A 26,670-nucleotide genomic window follows, 5' to 3' on the forward strand; every position below is an offset into this window, starting at 1 on the left:
CCACCGACCGCGGTCCCCGCCCACTTCTTGCCCGCGCGCGTCGCCGCCGCCGTCTGAAGGGGCGTGGCCTCGACTCTGCGCACAGTCAGCCACGGTCCCATCCTGCTCCGCGCCGGTCAACGAGAGCAAACCCAGTGACTCACCTCCGCCGTGCTAGCTCCTCGCTAGCTCTTCCCCTCACACACACTCACACCGGGCTCGAGATGGCGGCGGCGGCGGCGGCGGCAGGGGACTCGGACTCCTGGGGTGAGGAGAAGTTGCTGGCGTAGGGCCCGGGCCGGCGCCGGCCTCACGCCATGGCAGGCACTAACGCGGCTCGCTCTCTTCCGTAGACGCGGACGCGTTCTCCGTGGAAGACCCAGTGCGGAAGGTGGGGGGCGGCGGCACTGCCGGCGGGGACCGCTGGGAAGGCGAGGACGAGGACGAGGACGTCAAGGTGGGTGCGGGCTAGGGTGACGGGCAGCGCGGGAGCGGGCTGGCTGGTTGCCGGCCGACGCTGGGCCCTGGGGCGCTGCCGGGGCCTGCGGGCCGTGGGTCCAGGCGTGAGCCTAGGGCCTGGTGGTGCTCTCTTCCCCTCCGCCTGCCGGCCATGTGGGCCGAAGACTGGCAGCGTGGCCTCCCGTACCCCCTCTCCGGTTGAGGGTCTGCTCTCTGGCCTGGATCCCACCCGCTGGCTGGCGACGAAAGGTGACAGCATCGGCCGGGTCGGCCCACGTGCAAGCTTCGCGGTCCGGAGCCTCTCGCAGGAATGAGACCGGGAAGTTGGGAATTGAGCCTTGCAGCTTATCCATATGGAAGGTCTTGAAAGAAGTCGCATGCCTTTTCGAGCTCAGGTCAGCCCAGGGCCAGTAACTCACTTATGAGTTACTGTATAAGTAACTCTACTTATACAGTTTGTTCGAGGGTTTAGATGAGTGAAATATTGTTGTTGAATTTCAACCTTTTTTTTTCCCACACGAGACAGGTAGAAACAGTAAAGCGAAATAACTTTTGGCTTTCCCTTCCCCCACCCTGTGGTAAAAAGGATGAACTGAACACTGAGATCGCCCACAGTTAGTGGACAGAAACCCAGGTAGTTCACACCGTGACCTGAGGAATGGAGAGATGTCAGTTACTCAACTACACACATACGACACCTAAGGAAATATTGAAGATTTGGTGGTTGTAGTAGATTACGGGCCTGTGGTGTTTTGTTGTTGTTGTTGGTTTTTTGTCTATGCCTTGTAGATAATCATTTTTACCTCAGTCGTTTGATTTTGAAAACTCCGAAGGGTTCATTATACAGCTTTTAGGTGACATTTACTTCTACGTGTTTTTTTTTTTACGGTAGTTACAGAAGTCTCAAATCCAAAATGTTAAGACTCTTATTAACAAAGTTCTCAAAATCTTGTTATATTTGTGCAGATAAAGTTTTGTGTGAAATGGAAAATGATTTTTTTCTGTAGTTTTGCCTAATTTAGTGAATTTTTTTCTCCTAACTTATAAGCACAAAATGGAGAACCCTACAAATCCTTCTGCCTGGGCTGAAAAGTTTAAGCTAGATAATCACTATGAACTTAATAGGGATGTTGTTTTTAGTTTTTCTCTTTTCTCCCCAGTCCGATGAGGTTGGATGTGTGGATATCCAATTTATTGACAGCCTGAGGTTTAAGAATGTTGTGAGCTTTGCACACATTGAAGTTAATAAATCGACTGATTATTTGAAGACACTTAGAAGCTTTATTTACATGTTGTAGAAACATGGGACTAGATTGTGTTACCAGCCTCATTACAAGATGTTAGTTATCCCCCTACATTGTAGCAGATTTTCAGTTTTGAGCCTTGGGTTCATATTGGTCCTTTCATTTTTTTCCATGCATATAGGAAGTGGCAGTTAAGACATCTGTTACGAAATTTGGGAATAAGTTAACAAATGCAGAGAAAAGATTAGAGATATTAGGAAAGAAGTTGCAGAAAATGAAGTTTTAATGGATAGTGTAGACTGATGTCATGGAATAACTTCCCTGGGATTAAGGGATCTAAATGGTATCGATCCTGATGAATATAATTTTTTTTTTTGAGATGGAGTTTCGCTCCATGTTGGTCAGGCTGGTCTCAAACTCCTGACCTCAGGTAATTCACCCGCCTAGGCCTCCCAAAGTGTTGGGATTATAGGCGTGAGCCACCGCGCCCAGCCTCTGATGAATGTAATTCTGATCACTTGGAACAAGTTTTGGATATTTACAAGGTGTAAGGGATGACAAAGATTATCTTGTCCAGTTGCTCTTTTAGTGCTAAGTTTTTTTTTTTTAACTTAAAACAATTTAATCTCTCCATCTAATTTTTTGAGACAAGGTCTCACCAGGTCTCCCAGGCTGGAATGCTGTGGCACGATCTCTGCAACCTCTGCCTCCCCGGTTCAAGTGATTCTCCAGCCTCAGCCCCCTAGTAGGTGGGATTACAGGTGTGCACCACTGTGCCCAGCTAATTTATATATACATATTTTTTTGTAGAGACAGGGTTTCGCCATGTTACCTAGGCTGGTCTCGAACTCCTGAGGTCAAAGTGATCTTCCCGCCTCAGTCTCCCAGAGTGCTGGGATTACAGGTGTGAGCCACTGCATCTGGCCTATTTATTTTGAGATGGAGTTATGAGACTGGCTGAGTTTTGTGTTTTTGGTAGAGATGGGGTTTTGCCATGTTGCCCAGGCTGGTCTTGAACTCTTGGGCTCAAGTGATCTATCCTCCTTGGCCTAAAATGCTGGGATTGTGGGCGTGAGCCAGCAGGCTCAGCCATATCACCAAATTTCTGAATTCTTATGTTTTTGTACTTTTTGTGAGGGGTTGGAGACAAGGCTTAGTTTCCGTGAGGTCTTCTGTTTATGTCAGCATCTAGTACTTAACCTTTAAAAATACAGGTTTAATGTCATTTGTAATGTTCTGGGAAATGAAAGGAAAACTGATGTCTTTGTTATTATAATTTGCTCCAGCACTTTACTATCATTTAGTAGACTTAGTATTTTGCTGTCCTTGACTTTTCAAATAGCTATCTGGCAGTGGCAGAAGTGGACTTAGGTTAAACTGTACAACTATTAATATATATGGAGAGAAAAGGCTGTGCTTTTCCCCAGTTAAAAAGATGAGAACTTGGGAGCATACTTTCCCATCACCCTGGCTTTATTTACCTTTTTTCCTATCCTGATAGTTGTGCAGAGGCAGTGGGAAGAATTGTTCACTTGGCATATATGACTCCTTCCCCATTGCTGGTATGATGTGTAGGATGTGTTGACTGAGAAGGCAGTGAGTACCTACTGGAAGCAAGGACAACATAACTTGTACTCCATTTTACTAGTCTCCTAGCATTTCAGTAGAACAGTTTAGAAGCTAGATTTATTCAAAGGGTGCAGAGTTTGCAGAAACTTCTAGCTGTTCAGCCATCTCAGGCATTTGCCTCTAATCATACAGCATTTCTTTTAAAAGATCCTGAAGAGGCTGAGGCAAGAGGATTGCTTGAGCCTAGGAGTTTGAAGCCAGCCTGGGCAAAATAGCAAGACCCCAATACATTAAAAGAGAGAGTGATCCTAAAGAACAGACTTAGTTGAGCCTATCTCATCCTACTCGTTCACCCTCTGTTAGGATCCTATTCCAATAAATAGTTTGAATCTACGAGATAAGGACATTTTCCAAGGGTTGGAAACAACTTCTAAAGAATAGGATCTGTATTTTACAGAAATGTGAAATTACTGGGGAATACCCAGAAGGTGGGCATTTTGCCAGTAAATGGGTATTTTGAAGACAGTGTGTGTATGTGTATGTGTAACTTACGAAAAATTCCAAACACTCAGTAGAGAGAAACATTTAATAAGCCAGTGACCCCTCTTGTTTCCTCTGTATCCCCACTTTCTTCTTCCAACCAGATTATTTTCAAGAAAATCTCAATCATATCGTTTCATACCCTGCCACTCTTATAAACTAGCAAGTTTTGAATTAGGAAGCATGTTTGTTATTGAAAAATATTTTCTCGTCATGATGGATCATCGTGAATAAACCGCTTGTTTAGTGTTCAGTGTCTTGATATTGCTTAGCCAGGAATTGAAAGTAGATTGATAACTGTCCTGAATATGAGACAGGTAGGCATTGAGATGGAACTCAGCTCAGTGCTGATCCATTGTAGTATGTTAAAAGCTTAATGAATTGAATTAAATGAAGTAGAATTTACTAAGGCAGGCACCTTGACTTTTAGACACCCAGGATAATTCCGAGATGGTGGAAGAACATTTTGGCTTTTAAAAAACTGAAAGTTTGCTGGAAGTCTACACTTGCCAAGATCTCGTTGCACAGTTCTGAGTTCTCTCAGAGTAGAACTGCACAGCTTACAGAACACCAATTAAAGCCTTTTTTTCTTTCCAGCAAGAGATTATGTTTTACCTAAACCAAATTATTTAAAGAAAAAAGGAGAAGGAGTATATGTTAGTTCCTAGGCTGTTGCTATAGGGCAAAGAGTTTTATTGCTCATTTGAAGCTACTTCTATTTGACAATCTATAAATATATCTTGCTTAAGTTGGAAAGCATTTTCAGCCCTAAATGTGTTCTCATTGCATGTGACATAATGTAGTTTTATATTATGAAGACAGAACCAGCTAACTACTGGCCACATTGTTAAAAATAAAAAGAAAGCAAGATTTAAAGTTTTCTGCTTTGCTTCTAATAATGTGTTCAATTAGGAAGCAGATTTTAAAGTTAAAAAGCAGCCATCTCTTTCATAGAAATGGCCTAAATGATGGGTGTGTATCTGCAGGGCAAGAGTATAGATAAGCAAGTAGTTTATAAACAGGCCCTATTCTAAGAAGCTAGCCATTTTAGGAGAGCAGCCTGGGTGATTCTTTTGAAGATAAATTGGATATTATAGTTGAAAGATTAATTGGCTGCCAAAAATAATTGGGTAAGGGATTTAATTGGATGTTCATAGGTAGTCTCTTGAATCAAATAACCATTTAGGGCTCTTTGAAGTGAGTTGTAGACTTGCTCCATATTTTAAGTTAATTTTAGCTGTTTCTCTAGGAACCCTTTTTGCATTTTATCTGAATTTGCTGCTGGAATTTACAGACTCCTAGTGTTTACAGAAAATTGGGCATATTGTTTGAAGCAGCGTGGTGAACATTCTACCTTAAATCTACTTTTCAGGCACTTAATTTTATAATGATGGAAACAAAAACTCTAATTTCCTGGGGAAAGCTACCTGGCCTTTTGCTTTTATAATTACATCTGTTTGGAAGTGTGACCAGTCTCTTTTGCTGACACTTACTATGCTCCTTTCTTTAGGGGCTTAGTGCTAGTTTGGTAGTAACTTCAGGGCACACTTGTAAGCACTTTGGGGAGAGAGTGACAGTCAAGGTTCCTTTTATGAATTGAGGAACAGATGTCATGGCTCTTCTTGGGACATGTTGATAGAACCACTTCTTTCTTTTTTTTTGAGACGGGGTTTTGCTCTTGTTGCCTAGGCTGGAGTACAATGGCGCGACCTCAGCTTACCGCAACCTTTGCCTCCCGAGTTCAAGCGATTCTCCTGCCTCAGGAGATTCTCAGCCTCCCGAGTGTCTGGGATTACAGGCATGCACCACCACGCCCAGCTAATTTTGTATTTTTAGTAGAGATGGGGTTTCTCCATGTTGTTTAGGCTGGTCTCGAACTCCTGACCCCAGGTGATCCACCCGCCTCAGCCTCCCAAAGTGCTGGGATTACAGGGATTACAGGTGTGAGCCACTGCACCCAGCTTTTTTTTTTTTTTGAGGCAGAGTCTCACTCTTGTCTCCAGGCTGGAGTGCAGTGAAGTGATCTCGCTTCACTGCAACCTCTGCCTCCCTGGTTCAAGCGATTCTTCTGCGTCAGCCTCCCAAGTGGCTGGGACTACAGGTACATGCCACCACACCCAGCTAATTTTTGTATTTTTAGTAGAGACGGGATTTCACCATGTTGGCCAGCTTGGTCTCGATCTCTTGACCTTGTGGCCCGCCTGCCTTGGCCTCCCAGAGTGCTGGGATTACAGGCATGAGTCACCACTCCTGGCCAGAACCACTTCTTTTGCTACTAAAATCCATTCTGTGATGGAGTAGAGAATGTCAAGGTAGCTTCATTATGTCTGCATTGATGTGTGTCTGGGGTAAGATTTATGCTTTGATGGGAGAAACTAGGGACAGGGATAGAGGTGGACATACAGTTGGTGTGAATGTGCTGAGGGAGCTGTAATATGGGTGGGCTGGGGGTGATGTTTTTCTGGAAAGGGTAACTGAGGAGCATCAACATTATACAAAAATGCTCCTATGTTGAGTTTGTTTGTTTACCTTGGGGGTATTGAGATGGAGCTCCCTATTTTCAGCCATACTTCTTCCTTCTTGACCTCTTAGTACCAGAGGCTTGCAGACCAGTTTTTTTCTTTTGTCTTTTTTTTCTTTTTGTTTTAGGTGGAGGCTTTCTCTGTTACCCAGGCTGGAGTGCAGTGGCGTGATCTCGGCTCACTGCAACCTCTGCCTCCTGGGTTCAAGTGATTCTTGGGCCTCAGCCTCCCAAGTAGTTGGGACCACAGGTGCACACCACCATGCCCTGCTAATTTTTTTTGTATTTTTAGTAGAAACGAGGGTTTGTCATGTTGGCCAGGCTGGTCTTGAACCCCTGACCTCAGATATTCCAGCCGCCTTGGCCTTCCAAAATGTTGGGATTACAGGCGTGAGCCAGCACGTCTGGCCCAGTTTCTTAAAATTAGTAGAAAACTGGCCGGGTGTGGTGGCTCACGCCTGTAATCCCAACACTTTGGGGGGCTGAGGTGGGTGGATCACCTGAGGTCGGGAGTTCAAGACCAGCCTGACCAACATGGAGAAACCCTGTCTCTACTAATAGTAAAAAATTAGCTGGTTTGTGGTGGCGCATACCTGTAATCCCGGCCACTTGGGAGGCTGAGGCAGGAGAATCGCTTAAACCCAAGAGGCGGTGAGGTTGCAATGAGCCGAGATCGTGCCATTGTACTCCAGCCTGGGCAACAAGAGTGAAACTCCATCTCAAAAAAAAAAAAAAAAAAAAAAAGTTGGGAGGGGCCAGGCACGGTGGCTCACGCCTGTAATCCCAGCACTCTGGGAGGCTGAGGTGGGCAGATCACGAGGTCAAGAGATCAAGACCATCCTGGCCAACATGGTGAAACCCCGTCTCTACTACAAGCACAAAAATTAGCTGGGTGTGATGGTGCATACCTGTAGTACCAACTACTTGGGAGGCTGAGGCAGGAGAATCGCTTGAATCCAGGAGGTGGAGGTTGCAGTTGCAGTGAACCAAGATTGTCCACTCCAGCCTGGCGACAGAGTGAGACTCCGTCTCCAAAAAAAAAAAAAAAAAAAAAAAAAAAAAAAAAAGATCGGTAAAGAACCACTACAAGCAATTATTTAAGTGAGAAGGTTGGTAACCAGTATACCTCCAGCTGGGCATATCTTAATATGTGTCATAATCCTTCCCTTTAAGGAGATTCCCAGTTTCCAGGAGAGGGACTTAGTTCCAGGTTAGTTATTTTATACTTCAGGACTCAGGGAAGAAGTCATATTTACTATAATACTATTTTTATTATTATTTTGCATTGTGAGCTGCTTTATTACAGTGAATTAAATTGTTTACCAGACTGAATTTTCTAAGCAAGTGTTTAAAACATACTTTTTAAAGACTTTCCTTAACACTGTGTTTTAAAAAGCCTTAAATGAAGCTGTTTACATGTATACATTTAAAGGACGAATCTCAGCATGTTACTCTAAAGATGGGTTGTAAGCTGTTTTATTACAGTGAACTGAACTCCACCGAACCACGAACTTTGTAGGCAAGTGTTTAAAACATGCTTTTTAAAAAAGTAAATCATTTTTTTATTTTTAATAAAAAGATCAATCAAATGTTGTTATTTAAAACTTTTTAAAAATTGTTTTTACAATTTGACACATAATGTACATATTTATGGGGTATATTGTGATGTTTCAATGCATGTATACATTGTAATTACTATTTCATCATTTTAAACATTTATCATTTCTTATTTCTTTTCTTTTTTTTTTTTTGAGACAAAGTCTGTCTCTGTCGCCCAGGCTGGAGTGCGGTGGCCGGATCTCGGCTCACTGCAACGTCTGCCTCCCGGGTTCACGCCATTCTTCTGCCTCAGCCTCCCGAGTAGCTGGGACTACAGGCGCCCGCCACCACGCCCGGCTAATTTTTTGTATTTTTAGTAGAAACAGGGTTTCACCGTGTTCGCCAGGATGGTCTCGATCTCCTGACCTTGTGATCCGCCCGCCTCGGCCTCCCAAAGTGCTGGGATTACAGGCGTGAGCCACCGCACCTGGCCCATTTATCATTTCTTTGTGGTGTTAACATTCAAAATTTTCTCATGGAGCTATCTTGAAATATACAACATTGTTATTAGCTATAGTCACCTTACTGTGTAATAGAATACCAGAACTTATTCTTCTAAGTGTAACTTTGTACTATGACACTTTAAAGAACTTTGGTCCATTCAGAGCAGGTCCCTTAGTTTTTCACTGAGATTGTGGGATGGCTGTGTCTGGGCCTCGGTTTCCTTTTCTGTAAAATGGGGGGATAACACGACCTTCCTTACAGGACTGTTACGAGAATTAACCTTGTTACTACACCTGTTGCTCAGAAGGGTTGTAAATATGCACCTTCTGGAAGTAAGCAAATGAACTGAAGCACTGCCGCATATCACTCACAGATCCAGCCTTCCTGGGTTCTGAGAAGATTTAAACAACAAAAAATGCCTAGTAATTCACCTCTATTTTTAGCTCTTTGGTTCCTTTTGTACTGTGATGTATTAATATAAGCACTTAGCAAACTAATGGCGAAATATAAACATTTAATCTCTAATTTCTAACTCTAGTATTATAGTTATTCAAATAATGACTAGCTGGTTTGCTCTCAATCTGTTAAAACTGCGAGCTGTGGGTTAAATTGCTGAAGTAAGGTGAATATAAAAATACATTTACTTTTTTATACAAAGTTCCTTTCATTATGCTTGCAGACCGTATGACAGCCTTAATCATGATATTGAATTTTTAATTTATTTAGTGGACTTAGAGATTTTTATTAAGAATCAAGGCTTGGTTAGTTTATATTCCAGGCTGATACAAATTTGTGACCCTTTGTGTTATGAAACCAGAAACTTGGTGTCATAGTGTGGCATATTAGTCATATTAGTCAGCCTTTGCTTCTTTAGTAGCGTCAGGGCCTCTTGCCTTGCATTTGCCATCTTGCCGCTCAGGTTCAAATGGCATATCATAGTGTGCCTGGTGGTTGCTGAGACAATGGCCAGGCTACCTATGATTAAAACCATCTTTAATCATAGGGCTCTGTCTGTCCCTATTAAACTTGAGCCTTCTAAGTTCTGTGAAGCTTTTAGAAAATTGTGTTTGATAATTGGTTTATATTTAGCTCAGTGATTGAGTTAGGCATAGAAAAGACAGTGTAGATCTTTTTTTTAAGACAGTCTCTCTTGCCCAGACTGGAGTACAGTGGCTCGATCCTGGCTCACTGCAACTTCCGCCTCCTGAGTTCAAATGATTCTTGTTCCTCAGCATCCTGAGTGGCTAGGATTATGGGCGTGCGCCACCACACCCACCTAATTTTTGTATTTTTTAGTAGAAATGGGGTTTCATGTTGGCCAGGCTGGTCTCAGAACTCCTGGTCTCAAGTGATCTGCCTGCCTTGGCCTCCCAAAATGCTGGGATTACAGGTCTGAGCTGCTGCACCTGGCTAGATCTATTTTAAAGTGCCCTGAGTTAGAGTGGAATCCATGAAGGCTTGATCAGCTCTTGACTTTTTTTTTTTTGAGACGGAGTTTTGCTCTTGTTGCTCAGGCTGGAATGCAATGGTGCGATCTCGGCTCACCACAACCTCTGCCTGCCAGGTTCAAGTGATTCTCCTGCCTCAGCCTCCCGAGTAGCTGAAATTACTGGCATGTGCCACCACACCCAGCAAATTTTGTACTTTTAGTAGAGATGGGGTTTCTCCATATTGGTCAGACTGGTCTTGAACTACCAACCTCAGGTGATCTGCCCACCTTGGCCTCCCAAAGTATTGGGATTACAGGCATGTGCCGGCCTTGACTCCTTTTTTTCAGAGTCTTGCACTGTACCTGGGCTGGAGTGCAATGGTGCAATCTCAACTCACTGCAGCCTCCCACTCCTGGGTTATTCCTGGGCAACGAGAGCGAAACTCTGTCTCAAAAAGCAAAACAAAAAAACCCCCAGTATGGTACTGGTGTATGGAGAGACAGTAGATTAGTGGGATAGGATCAAAAGCCCAGAAGTAGACCAAGTATATATGAACATTTAGTATATGGTAAGTCACAGGGTATCTTAAAAATTTTTTTGCTGCAACAATAGACGGGGTATTTTATAAACAGATTTATTTCGTATGGTTATGGAGGCTGAGAAGTCCAGTATCAAGGTGCTGGCATCTGGTGAGTGCCTTCTTGTGCTATTATCCTGTGGCAGAAGGGCAAAAGAGCACAAAGGATTGCAGAACTCATCCTTTTATCAGGTGTCTACTCCTAAGATAAAGGTATTAATAATCCATTCATGAGGGCTTTGCCTCTAACGATTTCTGAAAGACCCTACTTCTCAACACTGTTGGATTGGAGATTCAGTTTTCATCACATGAACTTAGAGGACACATTCAAACCATAGCCCAGGGAGAAAATCATTATTTATTAAAGGTTTTTTAATAAATGATGCAGTGACAACTGGGTAGCCCTTTTGGAAAAAAATACAACTAGATTCGTGTCGCACGTCATACACAAGACAAAAACTCCAAATAGATCAGAGATCTAAATAAAAAAACAATGAAACCCTACACATTCTAGAAAAGATTGTGGGTGAATTCTTAGGTGTAAGAAAAGACTTTATGGCTGGGCGAAATGGCTCATGCCTGTAATCCCAGCACTTTGGGAGGCTGAGGCGGGCGGATCACCTGAGGTTGGGAGTTTGAGACCAGCCTGACCAACATGGACAAACCCCGTCTCTACTAAAAATACAAAGTTAGCTGGGCGTGGTAGTGCATGCCTGTAATCCCAGCTACTTGGGAGGCTGAGGCAGGAGAATTGGTTGAACCCAATAGGCAGCAGTTGCAGTGAGCCACGATCACGCCATTGCACTCCAGCCTGGGCAACGAGCAAAACTCCATCTCAAAAACAAAACAAAACAAAACAAAGAAAAGACTTTCTAATTGACTTGAAATCCATCCAGAGGCAATGGAATAAAAATCTGGGACTAGGTGTGGTAGCTCACGCCTGTAATTCCAGAACTTTGGGAGGTCGAGGCGGGCGGATCATGAGATCGAGACCAGCGTGACCAACATGGTGAAATCCTGTCTCTACTAAAAATACAAAATTAGCCAGGCATAGTTGCGTGCGCTGGTAATCCCAGCTACTCAGGAGGCTGAGGCAGGAGAATCACTTGAACCCAGGAGGCGGAGGTTGCAGTGAGCTGAGATCGCGTCACTGTACTCCAGCCAGCCTGGGCAATAGAACAAGACTCCGTCTCAAAAAAACAAAAACAAAAACAAAAAACAAAAAACAAAAAACTCTTTCTACTAAAAATACAAAAATGAGCCAGGCGTGGTGGTACATGCTTGTAATCGCAGCTACTGGGGAGGCTGAGGCAGGAGAATCGCTTGAATGTGGGAGGTGGAGGTTGCAGTGAGCCGAGATTGCACCATTGTACTCCAGCCTGGGCAAGAAGAGCGAAACTCCGTCTCAAAAAAAAAAAACAAAAAAAAAGTCTGGTAAATTTTATTGCATAAATTTGTTGGGATGCATAGCACTTCATGGGGAAACAACAGAACATTCCATCCAGAAAGCAAGAATGCCCATTACCTCTGCTGCTGTTCAACATTGTACTAGAGGTTTAGCTGGCCCAATTAGATAAATCAATTGTGAGGGCCTAAGGATTGGTAAAGAAGTAGAGCTATCTTTTGTTTCCAGATAAGGCAGCATACCTGGAAAACCCTAGAGAAGCAATGATAAATCTAACTTAAGAGATAAATGAATTCAGTAAGGTAGCAGGATATTAACATATAAAAAAGCCAGTAGTTATTTTTGTTTATTTATTTTGAGACAAGGTCTTTATGATAGTGAGTTGCCCAGGCTAGAGTGCAGTGGCACTGTCATAACTCACTGCAGCCTTACCCTCCTGGGCTCAAGTGATGTTCCCACATTAGCCTCTCAAGTAGCTGAGACTACAGGCATGTGCCACCACACCCAGCTAATTTTTTAATATATTTTTTTTTTGTAGAGACCGGGTCTTGCCAATATGTTTTTATACACAAATAATAGCCACTTAGAGGACATAATAGGAAAATACCCTATTTACAATAGCAACATGCAAGATGATACTTAGGAATAAATCTAAAGAGAAATGTGCAGAGTCTCTAATAGGGAAACCACTTTAAAACACTTCTGAAAGATACAAAAATGTACTTGATCAAATGGAAAGACAGCTGTTATTCTTGGTTAGGGCAGCTCAGCATTATAAGATGTCAGTTCTCCCTACATTAATTTAAAAAGTTAATGCAGTACCAAAAAATACCAACCAACTTATTTCTCTGGAGTTAGTCAAGTTGATAATAAGGTTCACACAGAAAAGCAAGAATTATTAATGGAAGTCTTTTTCTTTAGGATAACTGGGATGACGATGATGATGAAAAAAAAGAGGAAGCAGAAGTCAAACCAGGTGAGCCACTGGGGTACCTCCATTTTTGTTTTTATGTCTTGCTGAGCATTTGTGACTTGTATTAAGACAAATGACAGAATGCTCACAAAATGGGAGATTTTGGTATTTAGAAACCAAGTGTCCTTCCATTCCCACTTTATTCTGTTTTCCCTGCAACTTTTCTGTATCTCCTCAAAATATAATCAGATTAGATACCTGCTGTATTTCTGTGTGAGTGCTAGGTATTGTTAGGAGGAAAGGGTAGAGGTTTTGGCATTAATTATAGTTGAATGATCTAAGCCCTGCCTATAGGACGGTGGGGAAATATGAAGAGATATTTGGATCTTAGGGGTCATGTTAGAGAGGAGAAGGAGTTGTCCCAGAAGTTTCCCATTATTTGTGAGAAAAATCACTGTTTGAAGCTGGGAAAGGTTTGGTCTCTTAACAGTATACAAGTATCATGTCTGTCTCATCAATAAACTGGAAAATACTCAGTATAACTGTGAATAAAACTTTTTTTTACTTTTAGAGGTAAAAATTTCAGAAAAGAAAAAAATAGCAGAAAAGATAAAAGAGAAAGAACGGCAACAGAAGAAAAGGCAAGAAGAAATTAAAAAGAGGGTAAGTACCGTTTGTTTTCTAAAATACAGAATTCTCACATCGGTAGTGGTATAGTTTCTAACAGGCTGCAAATATTACCTAGTAATTTGAAGGGCTCTGTAAAGACTGTAAGTGGATACCATAAGGTAGGTAAAATCCAAAACAAATTGATTTATGGTTTTTGCAAAAACAGAACCCAGTTTTATATATGAGTGTCTTTTAAGTTTTCACAAACATTCAGGAACAGTCATGATAGTGCAGTGACTACAGTCAGTGATTTCTGCCAGTGCCTGTAGTTCATTCTAGTCAACAGGATTAGATTTTTTTTTTTTTTTTTTTTTTTTTTTTTTTTGAGACGGAGTCTCGCTCTGTTGCCCAGGCTGGAGTGCAGTGGCCAGATCTCAGCTCACTACAAGCTCCACCCCCGGGTTCACGCCATTCTCCTGGCTCAGCCTCCCGAGTAGCTGGGACTACAGGCGCCCGCCACCTCGCCCGGCTAGTTTTTTGTATTTTTTAGTAGAGACGGGGTTTCACCGTATTAGCCAGGATGGTCTCGATCTCCTGACCTCGTGATCCGCCCGTCTCGGCCTCCCAAAGTGCTGGGATTAAAGGCTTGAGCCACCGCGCCCGGCCTTTTTTTTTTTTTTTTTTGAGACGGAGTCTCGCTCTACCGCCCAGGCTGGAGTGCAGTGGCCGGATCTCAGCTCACTGCAAGCTCCGCCTCCCGGGTTTACGCCATTCTCCTGCCTCAGCCTCCCGAGCAGTTGGGACTACAGGTGCCTGCCACCGTGCCCGGCTAGTTTTTTTTTTTTTGTATTTTTTTAGTAGAGATGGGGTTTCACCGTGTTAGCCAGGATGGTCTCGATCTCCTGACCTCGTGATCCGCCCGTCTCGGCCTCCCAAAGTAGATTTTTTTTTTTGAGATGGAGTCTTGCTTTGTCACCAGGCTGGAGTGCAGTGGCTCAGTCTCGGCTCAGCGCAACCTCTCTGCCTCCCGGGTTCACGCCATTCCCCTGCCTCAGCGTCCTGAGTAGCTGGGACTACAGGAACCACGGCCAGCTAATTTTTTGTATTTTAATAGAGATGGGGTTTCACCATGTTGGCCAGGATGGTCTCAATCTCCTGACCTTGTGGTCTGTCTGCCTCGGCCTCCCAAAGTGCTGCGCTTTCAGGCGTGAGCCACTGTGCCTGGCCAGGATTAGTTTTTATTTGCAGTGTATATATTGAACAAAATACAAAAATTGTTCATTTCTGTGTCATGTAGCTATATAAATGTATTTGTTTTTGATTATTTGGCACAGGATCAGAAATATTTATTTGTGTGGTTTTTTTGTTTTTGTTTTTTAGACAGAGTCTCACTCCGTCACCTAGGCTGCTGGAATGCAGTGGTGTGATTTTGGCTCACTGCAGCCTCCATCTCCCAGGTTCAAGCAATTCTCATTCCTCAGCATCCCAGGTTGGAATTACAGGCACACGCAATCATGCCTGGCTAATCTTCGTATTTTTAGTAGAGATGGGGTTTTGCCACATTGGCTGGGCTGGTCTGAAACTCCTGACCTCAAGTGATCTGCCTGCTTCGACTTCTCAAAGTGCTGGGATTACAGGCATAAGCCACCACACCCAGCCTATTTTCTATTTCTTTTTTTTTTTTTTTTGGAGATGGAGTTTCACTCTTATCACCCAGGCTGGAGTGCAATGGTGTGATCTCAGCTCACTTCAACCTCCTCCTGGGTTCAAGTGATTCTCCTGCCTCAGCCTCCAGAGTAGCTGGGACTACAGGCGTGTGCCACCACACCCAGCTAACTTTTGTATTATCAGTGGAGATGGCATTTCACCATGTTGGCCAGGTTGGTCTCGAACTCCTGACCTCAGGTGATCAACCCGCCTTGGCCTCCCAAAGTGCTAGGATTATAGGTGTGAACCACTGCGCCTGGCCTATTTTCTATTTGAGAACACATTTACATGGTTCAAAAATTAAAACAGCCCAGGGTGGTTTGCTCACTCCTGTAATTGCAACGCTTTGGGAGGCTGAGGTGGGACTATTGCTTGAGTCCATGGATTTGAGACCAGCCTGGACAACATAGGGAGACCCCGTCTCTACAAAAAGTAGAAAAATGAGCTGGGCATGGTGGTACATGCCTGTAGTATCAGCTGCTTGGGAAGCTAAGGTAGGAGAATCACTTGAGCCCAGGAAGTTGAGGCTGCAATGAGCCATGATTGCACCACTACACTCCAGCCTAGGTGACAGAGCAAGACCCTGACTCAAAAAAAAAAAAGAAAACAGCCGGGCACAGTGGCTCATGCCTGGAATCCCAGCACTTTGAGAGGCCGAGGTGGGCAGATCACAAGGTCAGGAGATCAAGACCATCCTGGCTAACATGGTGAAACCCCGTCTCTACTAAAAAATACAAAAAATTAGCTGGGTCTGGTGGCAGGCGCCTGTCGTCCCAGCTACCTGGGAGGCTGAGGCAGGAGAATGGCGTGAACCCTGGAGGCGGAGCTTGCAGTGAGTGGAGATTGTGCCTGGGCGACAGAGTGAGGGTGACAGAGCGAGACTCCATCTCCATCCTGGGCGACAGAGTGAGACTCCATCTCAAAAAAAAGAAAAATTATATCCCAGTATAAAGGATACACACTAAGCTGTCAGCTGTCATCTCAGAGAAGTGGGTTTGGGAAACAAATGACATCTACTATTATATCTTTAAAATTTGTTATAATGATACTTTTATAATTATACAATATGATGAAAAGGGGAAATGTTTTGAACCATTCTGTTGGACATTTAGGTTGTCTGTAAATTTATTTGAAATTATGAATAATACTCTAATGTACATTCTTGGGCTTATATATTTGTGTGCATCTTATTTCTTGAGGTAAATACCTAGAAGTAGAATGCTTGATTAAAGCATGTAAAAGTATTATTTAAGACTTGATACATATTACCAAGTTGCCCTAGAAAGGTTGTTCCAATATAGTTTTAGTAGCAGTGTATGAAAGTAGTATTTTTACCTTTTCCACAGTCTCAATTTCTTATTTTTAAAAAAGGCTATAGAAGTAATCCCAGTCTTCCTGGGTACAAATCTGTCACATTACCAGCCGTGTTACCTTCTATTATTGTGGGCAGGTTGTTTCTCTGTGCCTCCATTGTTTATCTTTAAAATTGGGTTAAGAATATCTAAAGTGGACTGGGCACAGTGGCTCATACCTGTAATCCCAGCACTTTGGGAGGCTGAGGCGGGCGGATCACTTGAGGTCAGGAGTTCAAGATCGGCCTGGCCAACATGGTGAAACCCTGTCACTACTAAAACTACAAAAATTAGCTAGATGTGGTGGCGCATGCCTGTAATCCCAGCTACTTGGGAGGCTGAGGCACAATAATCATTTGAACCCAGGAGGCAGAAGTTGCAGTGAGCCAAGATCGCGCCACTGCACTCCAGCCTTGGTGGCAGAGTGAGGCTCTGTCTTTTAAAAAAAAAAAAAAAAAAAAAACTAAAGTGTTTAGAGGAATGCCTGAAACAGTAATTACCAGTGTTCACTTTTATTTATAATTATATATGCTTAAGAATTCATACAATACAGAAAGGTACTGGGTGCATCATAATCCCAGTGCTTTTTAAAAACTTTTGTCTCATTTTAGTTAGAAGAACCTGAAGAACCTAAAGTGCTAACACCAGAAGAACAATTAGCAGATAAACTTCGGCTAAAGAAATTACAGGAAGAGTCAGACCTCGAATTAGCAAAGGAAACTTTTGGTAAGACAGGAGTATGATTGCAATACAGTATTAAACTGTTACAGGTGAAGACCCCAGAAAGTTCAGAAAACATCTCCTTTTCTTAAAAGAAACATGATACTGGCTAATGTAGATATTAGAAAGCAGCTTTTAATCTCTGTGTATATTTGAGATTTCATTACATTTTCAGATTTTTGAATGATTGTTTTGAGTAAAAGATTATTAAGATAAGTCATTTATAGCAATGCAAGAAGGGCAAAAAGGAGTAGACTCAAATGAAGTACACTGCTGCGTAGAATATTTTTATCAGCTGGATGAAATTTGCATGAAATGTGAGGTCTGTAGCTTTGAAATGGACTGTAGGGCTGTCCTGCTGTCTTAAGACTTAGACAGTAGGATGTTGCTCCAGGTGAAGCATGTAGCTTTTTCTGTGCCTTCTTGTGCTCAGTGTCATTTCCTTCTGCAATCCTTCTTTGCCCTTACCATGCCCTGTCTTTAGAGGGCCTCCATTTCTGTGTGTGGTGTCTGCAGCTGTGGTTAGTGCATGAGATAAAAGTGCAGCATCCTATAAATAGTTACATTCAGAGTGTTCCAGAGTAAGAGACATGGCTAGAGAAATAGTCAAAGCCTTCATTTCATTTAACCAAGTTTGTCATTACCTGTTGAGTACTTTTCAGAGTAGAAGATCATGTTGAAACAGTTAAATCATTGCAATTTATAGCCAAGAAGGAAAGCTCTAGTTATTCTGATACGTCTCCCCCACCTTCATGCTTTCTCTACTCTAAACAGATCAAAAGGCTGACTGTAGTGATTGTTTTCCTTTTCATGGCGAAGTGTGACCTTATCTGTTAGTGGATCTGTACAAATACCGGGAGTTGCTGTGAATGCTCCGTGCACCATTGTATGCTTGGCAGGTCTTAACTGCACTCGTCTAATTATAGAGGGTTCTTGGCTGTTATTATGTGTCTTCCTAGGATGGTAAAAGCTGCCCATGTGTTTATTAAAGAGGCAGGTTTATGAAGTGTGCATAAAGCCTAGCATGGGACACCTGTTACAGACTAAAAGGTAAAAAACATGCATTCATACAGTCATTGTTAATAGGATTTTACTGTTGTGTTTCTCATACTAAAATACCACATGTGATATTGTTAATAACTAACATACTTGACATGGAGGATACAGAAGCATACTTATCTTAGTCTAAAACTCATGTGGGCCAGATTTTTTTTTTTTTTTCTAACAGGGTCTGGCTCTGTCACCCAGGCTAGAGCACAGTGGTATGATCTCTGCCTCTGAGCTCAAGCCATTCTCCCACCTAAGGCTCCCAAGTAGCTGGGACTACAGGTGTATGCCACCACGCCTGGGTAATTTTTTTTTTTTTTGGGTATTTTTTTGTAGATAGAGGGTTTCACCATGCTGCCCAGGCTGTTGTTGAACTCCTGAGCTCAAGTGATCTGCCCGCCTTGGCCTCCTAAAGTGTTGGGATTACAGGCAGGAGCCACCATGCGCAGCCCAGGCCATATTTCTTCTATTGGGATATAACATGTTTACCCCTTTTTAGCTTCTGGAGTTAGACAAATACTTTCACAGGATCCATCTTTGTTTCTTACTCTTTTTGTTCCCTCTCTCCCCACTTTACTGTGGGGGTGTTCTTGTACAAGAACAGAGTATCCCTTTTGTAATGTAATATGTTGTTTTATTTTTAGAGAAAGGGTCTTGCTCAGTCATCCAGTCTGGAGTGCAGTGGCATGACCATAGCTCACTGCAGCCTCTAACTCCTGGGCTTAAACAATCTTCCCACCTCAGCCTCCCAGGTAGTGAAGGCTACAGGTGAATATCACCACACCTGGCTAATTTTATTTATTTTTTTGAGACAGAGTCTCACTGTGTCACCCACGCTGGAAGGCAGTGGTGCAGTCTCGGCTCATTGCAACCTCTGCCTCCTGGGTTCAAGTGATTCTCGTGCCTCAGCCTCCCAAGTAGCTGGGATTACAGACACATGCCACCACCATGCCTGGCTAATTTTTGTATTTTTAGTAGAGACGGGGTTTCACTGTGTTGGCCAGGCTTGTCTCTCGGACTCCTGACCTCAGGTGATCCACCTGCCTTGGCCTCCCGAAGTGTTTGGATTACAGGTGTGAGCCACTACATCTAGCCACACCTGGCTAATTAAAACAATTTCTTTTTGTAGAGATGAAGTCTTGCTGTGTTGCCCAGGCTGGTCTCAAACTCCTGGCCTCAAGCGATCCTCCCTCTTAGGCCTCCCAAACAAAGCACTGGGATTACAGGTGTGAGCCACTGTGTCTGGCCTTGATATATTGTTTTTAAATGAATAAAATACTTAATTATAAAGAAAACCTGTTATATAGAAATAGATGTCAAAATACTAAAATGACAATTTGTGATACAGAATTATGTGCTTCCTTATTGATGCATTAAATAAGGTATAGTGGCAGGTCTAATAAATAATGTCGGCCGGGCGCGGTGGCTCAAGCCTGTAATCCCAGCACTTTGGGAGGCCGAGACGGGCGGATCACGAGGTCAGGAGATCGAGACCATCCTGGCTAATACGGTGAAACCCCGTCTCTACTAAAAATACAAAAAACTAGCCGGGCGAGGTGGCGGGCGCCTGTGGTCCCAGCTACTCGGGAGGCTGAGGCAGGAGAATGGCGGGAACCCGGGAGGCGGAGCTTGCAGTGAGCTGAGGTCCGGCCACTGCACTCCAGCCCGGCGACAGAGCGAGACTCCGTCTCAAAAAAAAAAAAAAAAAAAAAAAATGTCATTTGAGAGTAATGATGACTGAACAATATTAATATTGTAAGATATCTGTAATGTCAGGAGAGTGTGTGTAATCTCTCCTGGTAAGTCAAGTTTTGCTAATACCACTGTGATTTGTTGCCAGTCAATTGAAACGGAAGGAAATGCTGAATTACGGGTTAATAAAGATGTGACTGTTTTTCTGATTTAAGTTCGTAGTCCCCCTGCCCCCAACCCCCACCCCGCCCTGTCCCGCTCCAGCCATTCTATCCAATGACTCCAGTGGCTTCAGGTTCAGAGCCTCTGCTTTAGAATGAAACAACAGGGTTATTCACATAGCTGATTGGCTTGTAAGGTTTGTTTTAAAAATCCTAACCTCCTGATACTTTTCAGTGCTTCTTTTCTCCTACAGGTGTTAATAATACAGTTTATGGAATAGATGCTATGAACCCATCTTCAAGAGATGACTTTACAGAGTTTGGAAAGTTACTAAAAGATAAAATTACACAATATGAAAAATCACTATATTATGCCAGTTTTTTGGAAGTCTTAGTTCGAGATGTGTGTATTTCATGTAAGTAATTCTAATCTCTAGCCCCTCTGGGTAGATTTTTAGTAGGATGTTATCTTCAGGAGGTTGAAGGTTATTTTTTATTTTCAAGGATACTATAATACAGACTCATGATTTGCTGTTTTAGCAATTACCTTGTGAATGTTGGGCTGCAGATACACAGTGAATTTGAGTGCTGGATCTTTTTGTTTGTAGGAGGACTTCTTGTTTTACAATGGCTTCCTTAAGAGATACCTGGGCTTGTCAGCAAAGCAGCTAGTAAAACACTGGCGCATTCTTTTTATCTGATTATCACTTGAGAGGGGCTGGGAAGTATCTTTTGAGGGAAAAAGGTCTCTGGCCCTGTAGGATTTGGGTTGGGTGAGACTTTGGCCACTGGTTTTTACAGAGCAGAATTAGACAAGGTGCAAGTTGCATGACAGGGCTGGCACCTATTCTCTGGGTCCGTGGTTGTGGTGCCACACCTTGACAGGAGTCATACATTTCAGGGCAGGGTGAATGGGAGTGACAGCCATGGGTGGTGAAGCAGGAATGTATGGAAGGGACTGGTTTTGCTAGTATTTGCAGTTTTTTTTTTTTGAGATGGAGTCTTGCTTTGTCGCCCAGGCTGGAATGCAGTGGCACCATCTCAACTCACTGCAACTTCTGCCTCCTGGGTTAAAGCAGTTCTCCTGGCCTGGCGCAGTGACTCACGCCTGTAATCCCAGCACTTTGGGAGGCCGAGGTGGGTGGATCACGAGGTCAGGAGATCAAGACCATCCTGGCTAACACGGTGAAACCTCATCTCTACTAACAATACAAAAAAAAAAAAAATTAGCTGGGCATGGTGGCTGGTGCCTATGGTCCCAGCTACTTGGGAGGCTGAGGGAGGAGAATGGTGTGAAGCCGGGAGGCAGAGCTTGCAGTGAGCTGAGATCGCACCACTGCACTCCAGCCTGGGGGAATGAGCGAGAGTCCATCTCAAAAAAAAAAAAAAAAAAGCAATTCTTCCACTCAGCCTCCCGAGTAGCTGGGATTACAGGTGCCTGCCACCACGCCTGGCTAATTTTTTGTATTTTTAGTAGAGACAGGGTTTCACCATGTTGGCCAGGCTGCTCTGGAACTCCTGACCTCAGGTGATCCCCCCACCTTGGTCTCCCAAAGTGCTGGGATTACAGGTGTGAGCCACCACGCCCAGCCTATTTGCAGTTTTTAAGATGGAGAAAGAGGAATCCTCTACAATGGATTGGGTTTTCTTTGAGAAATATCACTATGCTGAGGGCTCTATATTTGATTGGTAATGTGCCCAGAGTTGATATTTTATTCTGCATGTACTATTTTTTTCTGGTTTTTGGAGGTGTTCTCTTACCAAAACTGAACACTTTCTAGTAGCTAAAAACTGGTGTTTCTTTCCAGCTTCATATTTTTATAAGGCTGATAATGCTGTCCACTGAACAGGACCATTTCGTGGTGGGACATGGAGATGGTCACTGTTCTCACTCTAATTCCCATGCAAGAAAATGGAGACATGATGGGATAGGGTGTTGTCATTGTAGGTTTAAGAACTGTCATTCCGGCCGGGCGCAGTGGCTCATGCCTGTAATCCCAGCACTTTGGGAGGCTGAGGCCAGTGGATCACCCGAGGTCAGGAGTTTGAGACTAACCTTGCCAACATGGTAAAACCCTGTCTCTTCTAAAAAAAAAGAAAAATACAAAAATTAGCTGGGCATGGTGGTGTGCACCTGTAATCCCAGCTACTCAGGAGGTTGAGGCAGGACAATACTTGAATCCGGAAGGTGGAGGTTGCAGTGAGCCGAGATCACACCACTGTACTCCAACCTGGTGACAGAGCAAGACTCCGTCTCAAAAAAAATAAAATAGGGCCAGGCGCGGTGGCTCAAGCCTGTAATCCCAGCACTTTGGGAGGCCGAGACAGGCGGATCACGAGGTCAGGAGATCGAGACCATCCTGGCTAACACGGTGAAACCCCGTCTCTACTAAAAAATACAAAAAAAAAACTAGCTGGGCGAGGTGGTGGGCGCCTGTAGTCCCAGCTACGGGAGGCTGAGGCAGGAGAATGGCGTGAACCCGGGAGGCGGAGCTTGCCGTGAGCGGAGATCGCACCACTGCACTCCAGCCTGGGCGACAGAGCGAGACTCTGTCTCAAAAAAAATAATATAAAATAAAATAAAATAAAATAAAATAGGCCGGGCGCGGTGGCTCACGCCTGTAATCCCAGCACTTTGGGAGGCCGAGGCAGGCGGATCACCTGTCAGGAGATTGAGACCATCCTGGCTAACACAGTGAAACCCTGTCTCTGCTAAAAATATAAAACATTAGCTGGGTGTGGTGGTGGACGCCTGTAGTCCCCACTACTTGGGAGGCTGAGGCAGGAGAATGGCATGAACCCAGGAGGTGGAGCTTTCAGTGAGCTGAGATGGCACCACTGCACTCCAGCCTGGGCAACAGAGTGAGATTCCATCTCAAAAAATAAAAAATAATATAAATAATAATACTTGTCATTCCATGTTTATTTGTCTGTTCTCACTGATTACTGGGGGTATGTTAATGGAAGGGCATGTTATCCTCTCCCATTTGTTTAGACTAAGGAAGGACAGTAGGAAGCATTGTGAGCTATAAAAGACAGTTTCTCTTTGGTTGAACAGTGGTGTGTTGGTGATTACAGGTCATCATTATAAATAAATTTTATTTTCAAGAGACTGGGTCTAGCTGTGTTGCCCAAGCTGGTCTCGAATTCCTGGGCTTAAGTGATCCACCCACCTAGGGATTACAAAGTGTTGGGATTACAGGCATGTGCCACTGTGCCCGGCCACCTTATGTTTAAAAAGAAGAAATTCATGGTCCTTTCATAGTTACTGAAGTTTAACAGTGAATAAATTGGATTTCTCATAACACTTTTGGAATGTACATTTTGGGATATATAGATATATGTGGAATGTATATATTTAGCTTTAAGTTTTCAAAATGCTTAAAAATTCACATTTAATGGTATGCCTTTTTTTTTTAAGTGGAAATTGATGACTTGAAAAAAATTACCAATTCACTGACTGTGCTTTGCAGTGAAAAACAGAAGCAAGAAAAGGTAAGAGCAAGCTGTGTAGGGAAATGTGTATTAAATTAGAGTGGGGTTATAGGTCTAACATTCAACAAATGTAATAGGAGCCTGTCCTAATTACTTAAAAGTCAAGCAACTCACTAATACCATTTAAGTTAGACTAGAACAGGAGTATGGGTGCTATTACTGTCCTTTTGTTTCCAGACATGTTCCCCTTTTCTGAGTTCATAGAAATTGCTGAAATCATAGACTGGGTTCATATACTAGCTCTGCCACTCAATAGCTATAGGTAAATCAGCTTTTCTAAGCTTCAGTTTTCTCCCTTCTAAAATAGGGACAATAATACTCACTTTGCAGAATATTTATAAAAGTAAGAGAAGTATGTCAAGTAAAGGTTAGCTTTGTGAGTTAAAATTGGGGGGTACTTAGTCACACTTTTCTAAATTTGCTTCAGTGAAGTTGAGGCTTTCTACCAATAACTTATAACCCCTGCTGGTGGGCTAGGTATCCAGAGCAGGAACAAGGACCCAGATCAAGTTTTGGAGAGACTGACTCTGGGAGACCTTTTAGAGACCTGTTCAGGTCCAAAACATGTAGGCTCGGTTGTCCCTTACGGAACTAGTGTGTCTGGGACCAAAGGTTTTTGTGTGTCTGTGAGGGTTGCTATACCAGGTAAGATGCCCATAGCACATAAAGTTTCATGAATTAACTCTCTTTCATCTTTAGCAAAGCAAAGCCAAAAAGAAGAAGAAAGGTGTGGTTCCTGGAGGGGGATTAAAAGCCACCATGAAAGATGATCTGGCAGATTATGGTGGTTATGATGGAGGATATGTACAAGACTATGAAGACTTCATGTGACGTTTTATCTTTTCTTGGTATCATCTTTATGTTGCCCACAATCCCTTGAACATGTAGCACAACTTCCTTTCCTTTCAGTTCTGCCAAATGCTACAATCAGAAGTGCAGTATATTTTGTGCTGGTTATTTAACCCCTTGACACTTAGGTGCTAATGTGCAAATGAGGGAACTTGGATCTTGCTGCCAAGGGGTTAAAATTGGAACCTAAGTTGCTACTAAATCATAGTTCAAAACAAACCTAATAATGTTGTCATTGTTGCTATCTGATTTCATAGCAGCAGTCACTAAATAAATTGGAAACAAAAGGTTGCAACATGACAAAAAAACTGTGTAGTATTTACCAGCACCATTCAGTAATACAGCCTTAACCATACCTCCTTGAACTACTTCGTAACTTGTCAAGAAAAGCAGTTTGCAGCAAGGGCATGTGGTGTGCACCTAGTATTAAAATTGCTTTGTCTTAAAATTGAACATGAGGATATTAAAAATACATTGTGAAGAAGACTGCTTATCTCAGAGTGAAGATACTGCGGCTGAAAAGCACTAGTTTGATATAAAATTAAAATGACCAAAACCCTCCAACTTTGAAGCTAAAGAAGGTAACCTTTCCATTATTGCATTACATGTTGTGGAATCTCTTCAGTGCAAAGACTGTCTAGTTATTTATCAGGCTATTTCTACTGATGAAGTGCTTCAGGTGGGGGAGGGAAACATTTTTATTTGACTGATTTAAGTGTCTGAGAAACAAATCTTTGTTCTCTTAGGCTGCAATGGAACAACTTTACCAGGGTTTTGGCATTTCCTTTCCTTTATAAAACATGCTCAGCAAACTGCACCAGTTAACTACAGTTTGGTAAATTGTTATGTTAACAATTATGACATCTGCAATGTTTTATAAAGCAACTAATTTAATAAAATCACTATTGTGAGGACTTAAATTTTGTGTTACCTCCCAAGAGATACTTTTTGAGAGTATAGAACACAGCTCTTGGGATTACAGTTCTCTACATACTAAATCTTAATAAATGCTTGACATAGTTACAGCTTTAAAACGAGTGATTTGCCAGGTCCTTAATAATGTCACCATAGAGCAACAAAGGTATAGGGCTGCCTTCATCTTATTTATTTGGGGAAATTATTTTGTTATTTAGATACTAAGGCCTAATTAAGTACCTATAAGAACTATTTATTTGGAGTAACTGAGCCTATAACTCAGGTTTATGGCTGTTAAGTATAGATTGGGGATTCGTTATTATGTCTTCTCCTAAGCAGTTTAACCAAATGTGTGGTTAGTGTTTTTTTTATTCCCCTAAGACAGAAAGAACAAAAAATGTTTTAAATTTCTCTTATATAGGAAATAGGAACGTCAAAGCTCTGTAGACTACTTACTAAGTGGAAAACAAGACCATCTGAGTGATTTGAGGAATTAATAAAAAGTAGTGACTACATAGCAATAATTACAGTAAATAAAGATTCTTTTAAGGCAGACAAGGGCTAAGATTTCCTTAGCAGTAATAATGACATACACTGAATTGAAAATCTATTTTATTACAGAAAGATCAGTTTCTAACAAATGAAAATGTATCACCTGTTCCTTAACTGTGTAAATAATATTAAATTTCTTTGAAACTGGAATCTGCAGGTACAGGTATATTCTTTAATTACTATTGGATCATCTAAAGTAGAAGCTGTCCTGAGGAAGAGGAAGCTTTTGATCTTAATACTAGTATCTATATAAAATGGTATAGATGAACAGTCATCTAAAATCAGTCCATTTCAAATAGGAATTTCCTTCTGAAAAGTTTCTCATTTGCTGCCTACTACCCACAAAGGACTGATATGGTACAGTACTGGGATTGTTCAACTTTAACAAAGATCTCCAATGCATTATTCTACTCATCTCATCTGTCAGAACCTGCTAACAGTACAAGAAAACAGGCACCTATGAAATCATCTAACCTGCTAGCATGTCCTTTAGACAGCAGCCTGTCTGAGGGTCCTTCAGAAGCACATTTACAGTTTCATAAAACTTGTGTTCATATGCCAACTTGTAATACAGGTAAACATCTTCACAATATGTGAGTAATTTCTTCAGGTTTTCCATGACCATGTCAGTAGGCTGATGTTGTTTATATCTAGATAAAGAAACATAATGTACAGGTTAAGATAACTGTTGTTTTTTTGTTTTGTTTGAGACAGAGTCTTACTCTGTTGCCCAAGCTGGAGTGCAGTGGAGCAGTCTTGGCTCACTGCAACCTCTGCCTGCTGGGTTCAAGTGATTCTTGTGCCTCAGCTTCCTGATAGCTGGGATTACAGGTATGTGTCATCACCCTGGCTAATTTTTGTAATTTTAGTAGAGACAGGGTTCTGTTATGT

At 42.6% G+C, this 26,670-nt stretch overlaps 2 protein-coding genes across 9 annotated transcripts in view; one reads left to right on the top strand and one right to left on the bottom strand.

Annotated features, from left to right (window-relative positions):
* Positions 1-99: 99 nt before the first annotated feature.
* EIF3J (eukaryotic translation initiation factor 3 subunit J) lies at positions 100-25,929 on the top strand. 2 transcript variants are annotated; one of them, XM_005559404.4, is made up of 8 exons: positions 100-246; positions 333-436; positions 12,689-12,743; positions 13,252-13,343; positions 16,960-17,074; positions 20,223-20,384; positions 23,390-23,463; positions 24,163-25,929. In XM_005559404.4, exons 1-8 carry the CDS (start codon positions 204-206, stop codon positions 24,292-24,294), a joined length of 777 nt encoding a protein of 258 aa, XP_005559461.1. In that variant the 5' UTR covers positions 100-203; the 3' UTR covers positions 24,295-25,929. The 2 variants fall into 2 exon arrangements, with proteins under 2 accessions (XP_005559461.1, XP_065403940.1); XM_065547868.2 differs by having other exon boundaries at positions 333-833; positions 24,163-25,232.
* SPG11 (SPG11 vesicle trafficking associated, spatacsin) overlaps positions 25,823-26,670 on the bottom strand; it is a 103,079-nt gene continuing 102,231 nt past the window's right edge. For all 7 annotated transcript variants that reach the window (XM_065547864.2, XM_065547861.2, XM_045395363.3 and 4 more), the window contains one exon: positions 25,823-26,429. In XM_065547864.2, the coding sequence (XP_065403936.1) occupies positions 26,249-26,429 (181 nt within the window). In that variant the 3' untranslated portion in view covers positions 25,823-26,248. The remainder of the gene's footprint in view (positions 26,430-26,670) is intronic.

This window comes from Macaca fascicularis, chromosome 7 (assembly GCF_037993035.2).
Source record: "Macaca fascicularis isolate 582-1 chromosome 7, T2T-MFA8v1.1".
Lineage (NCBI taxonomy): Eukaryota > Metazoa > Chordata > Mammalia > Primates > Cercopithecidae > Macaca > Macaca fascicularis.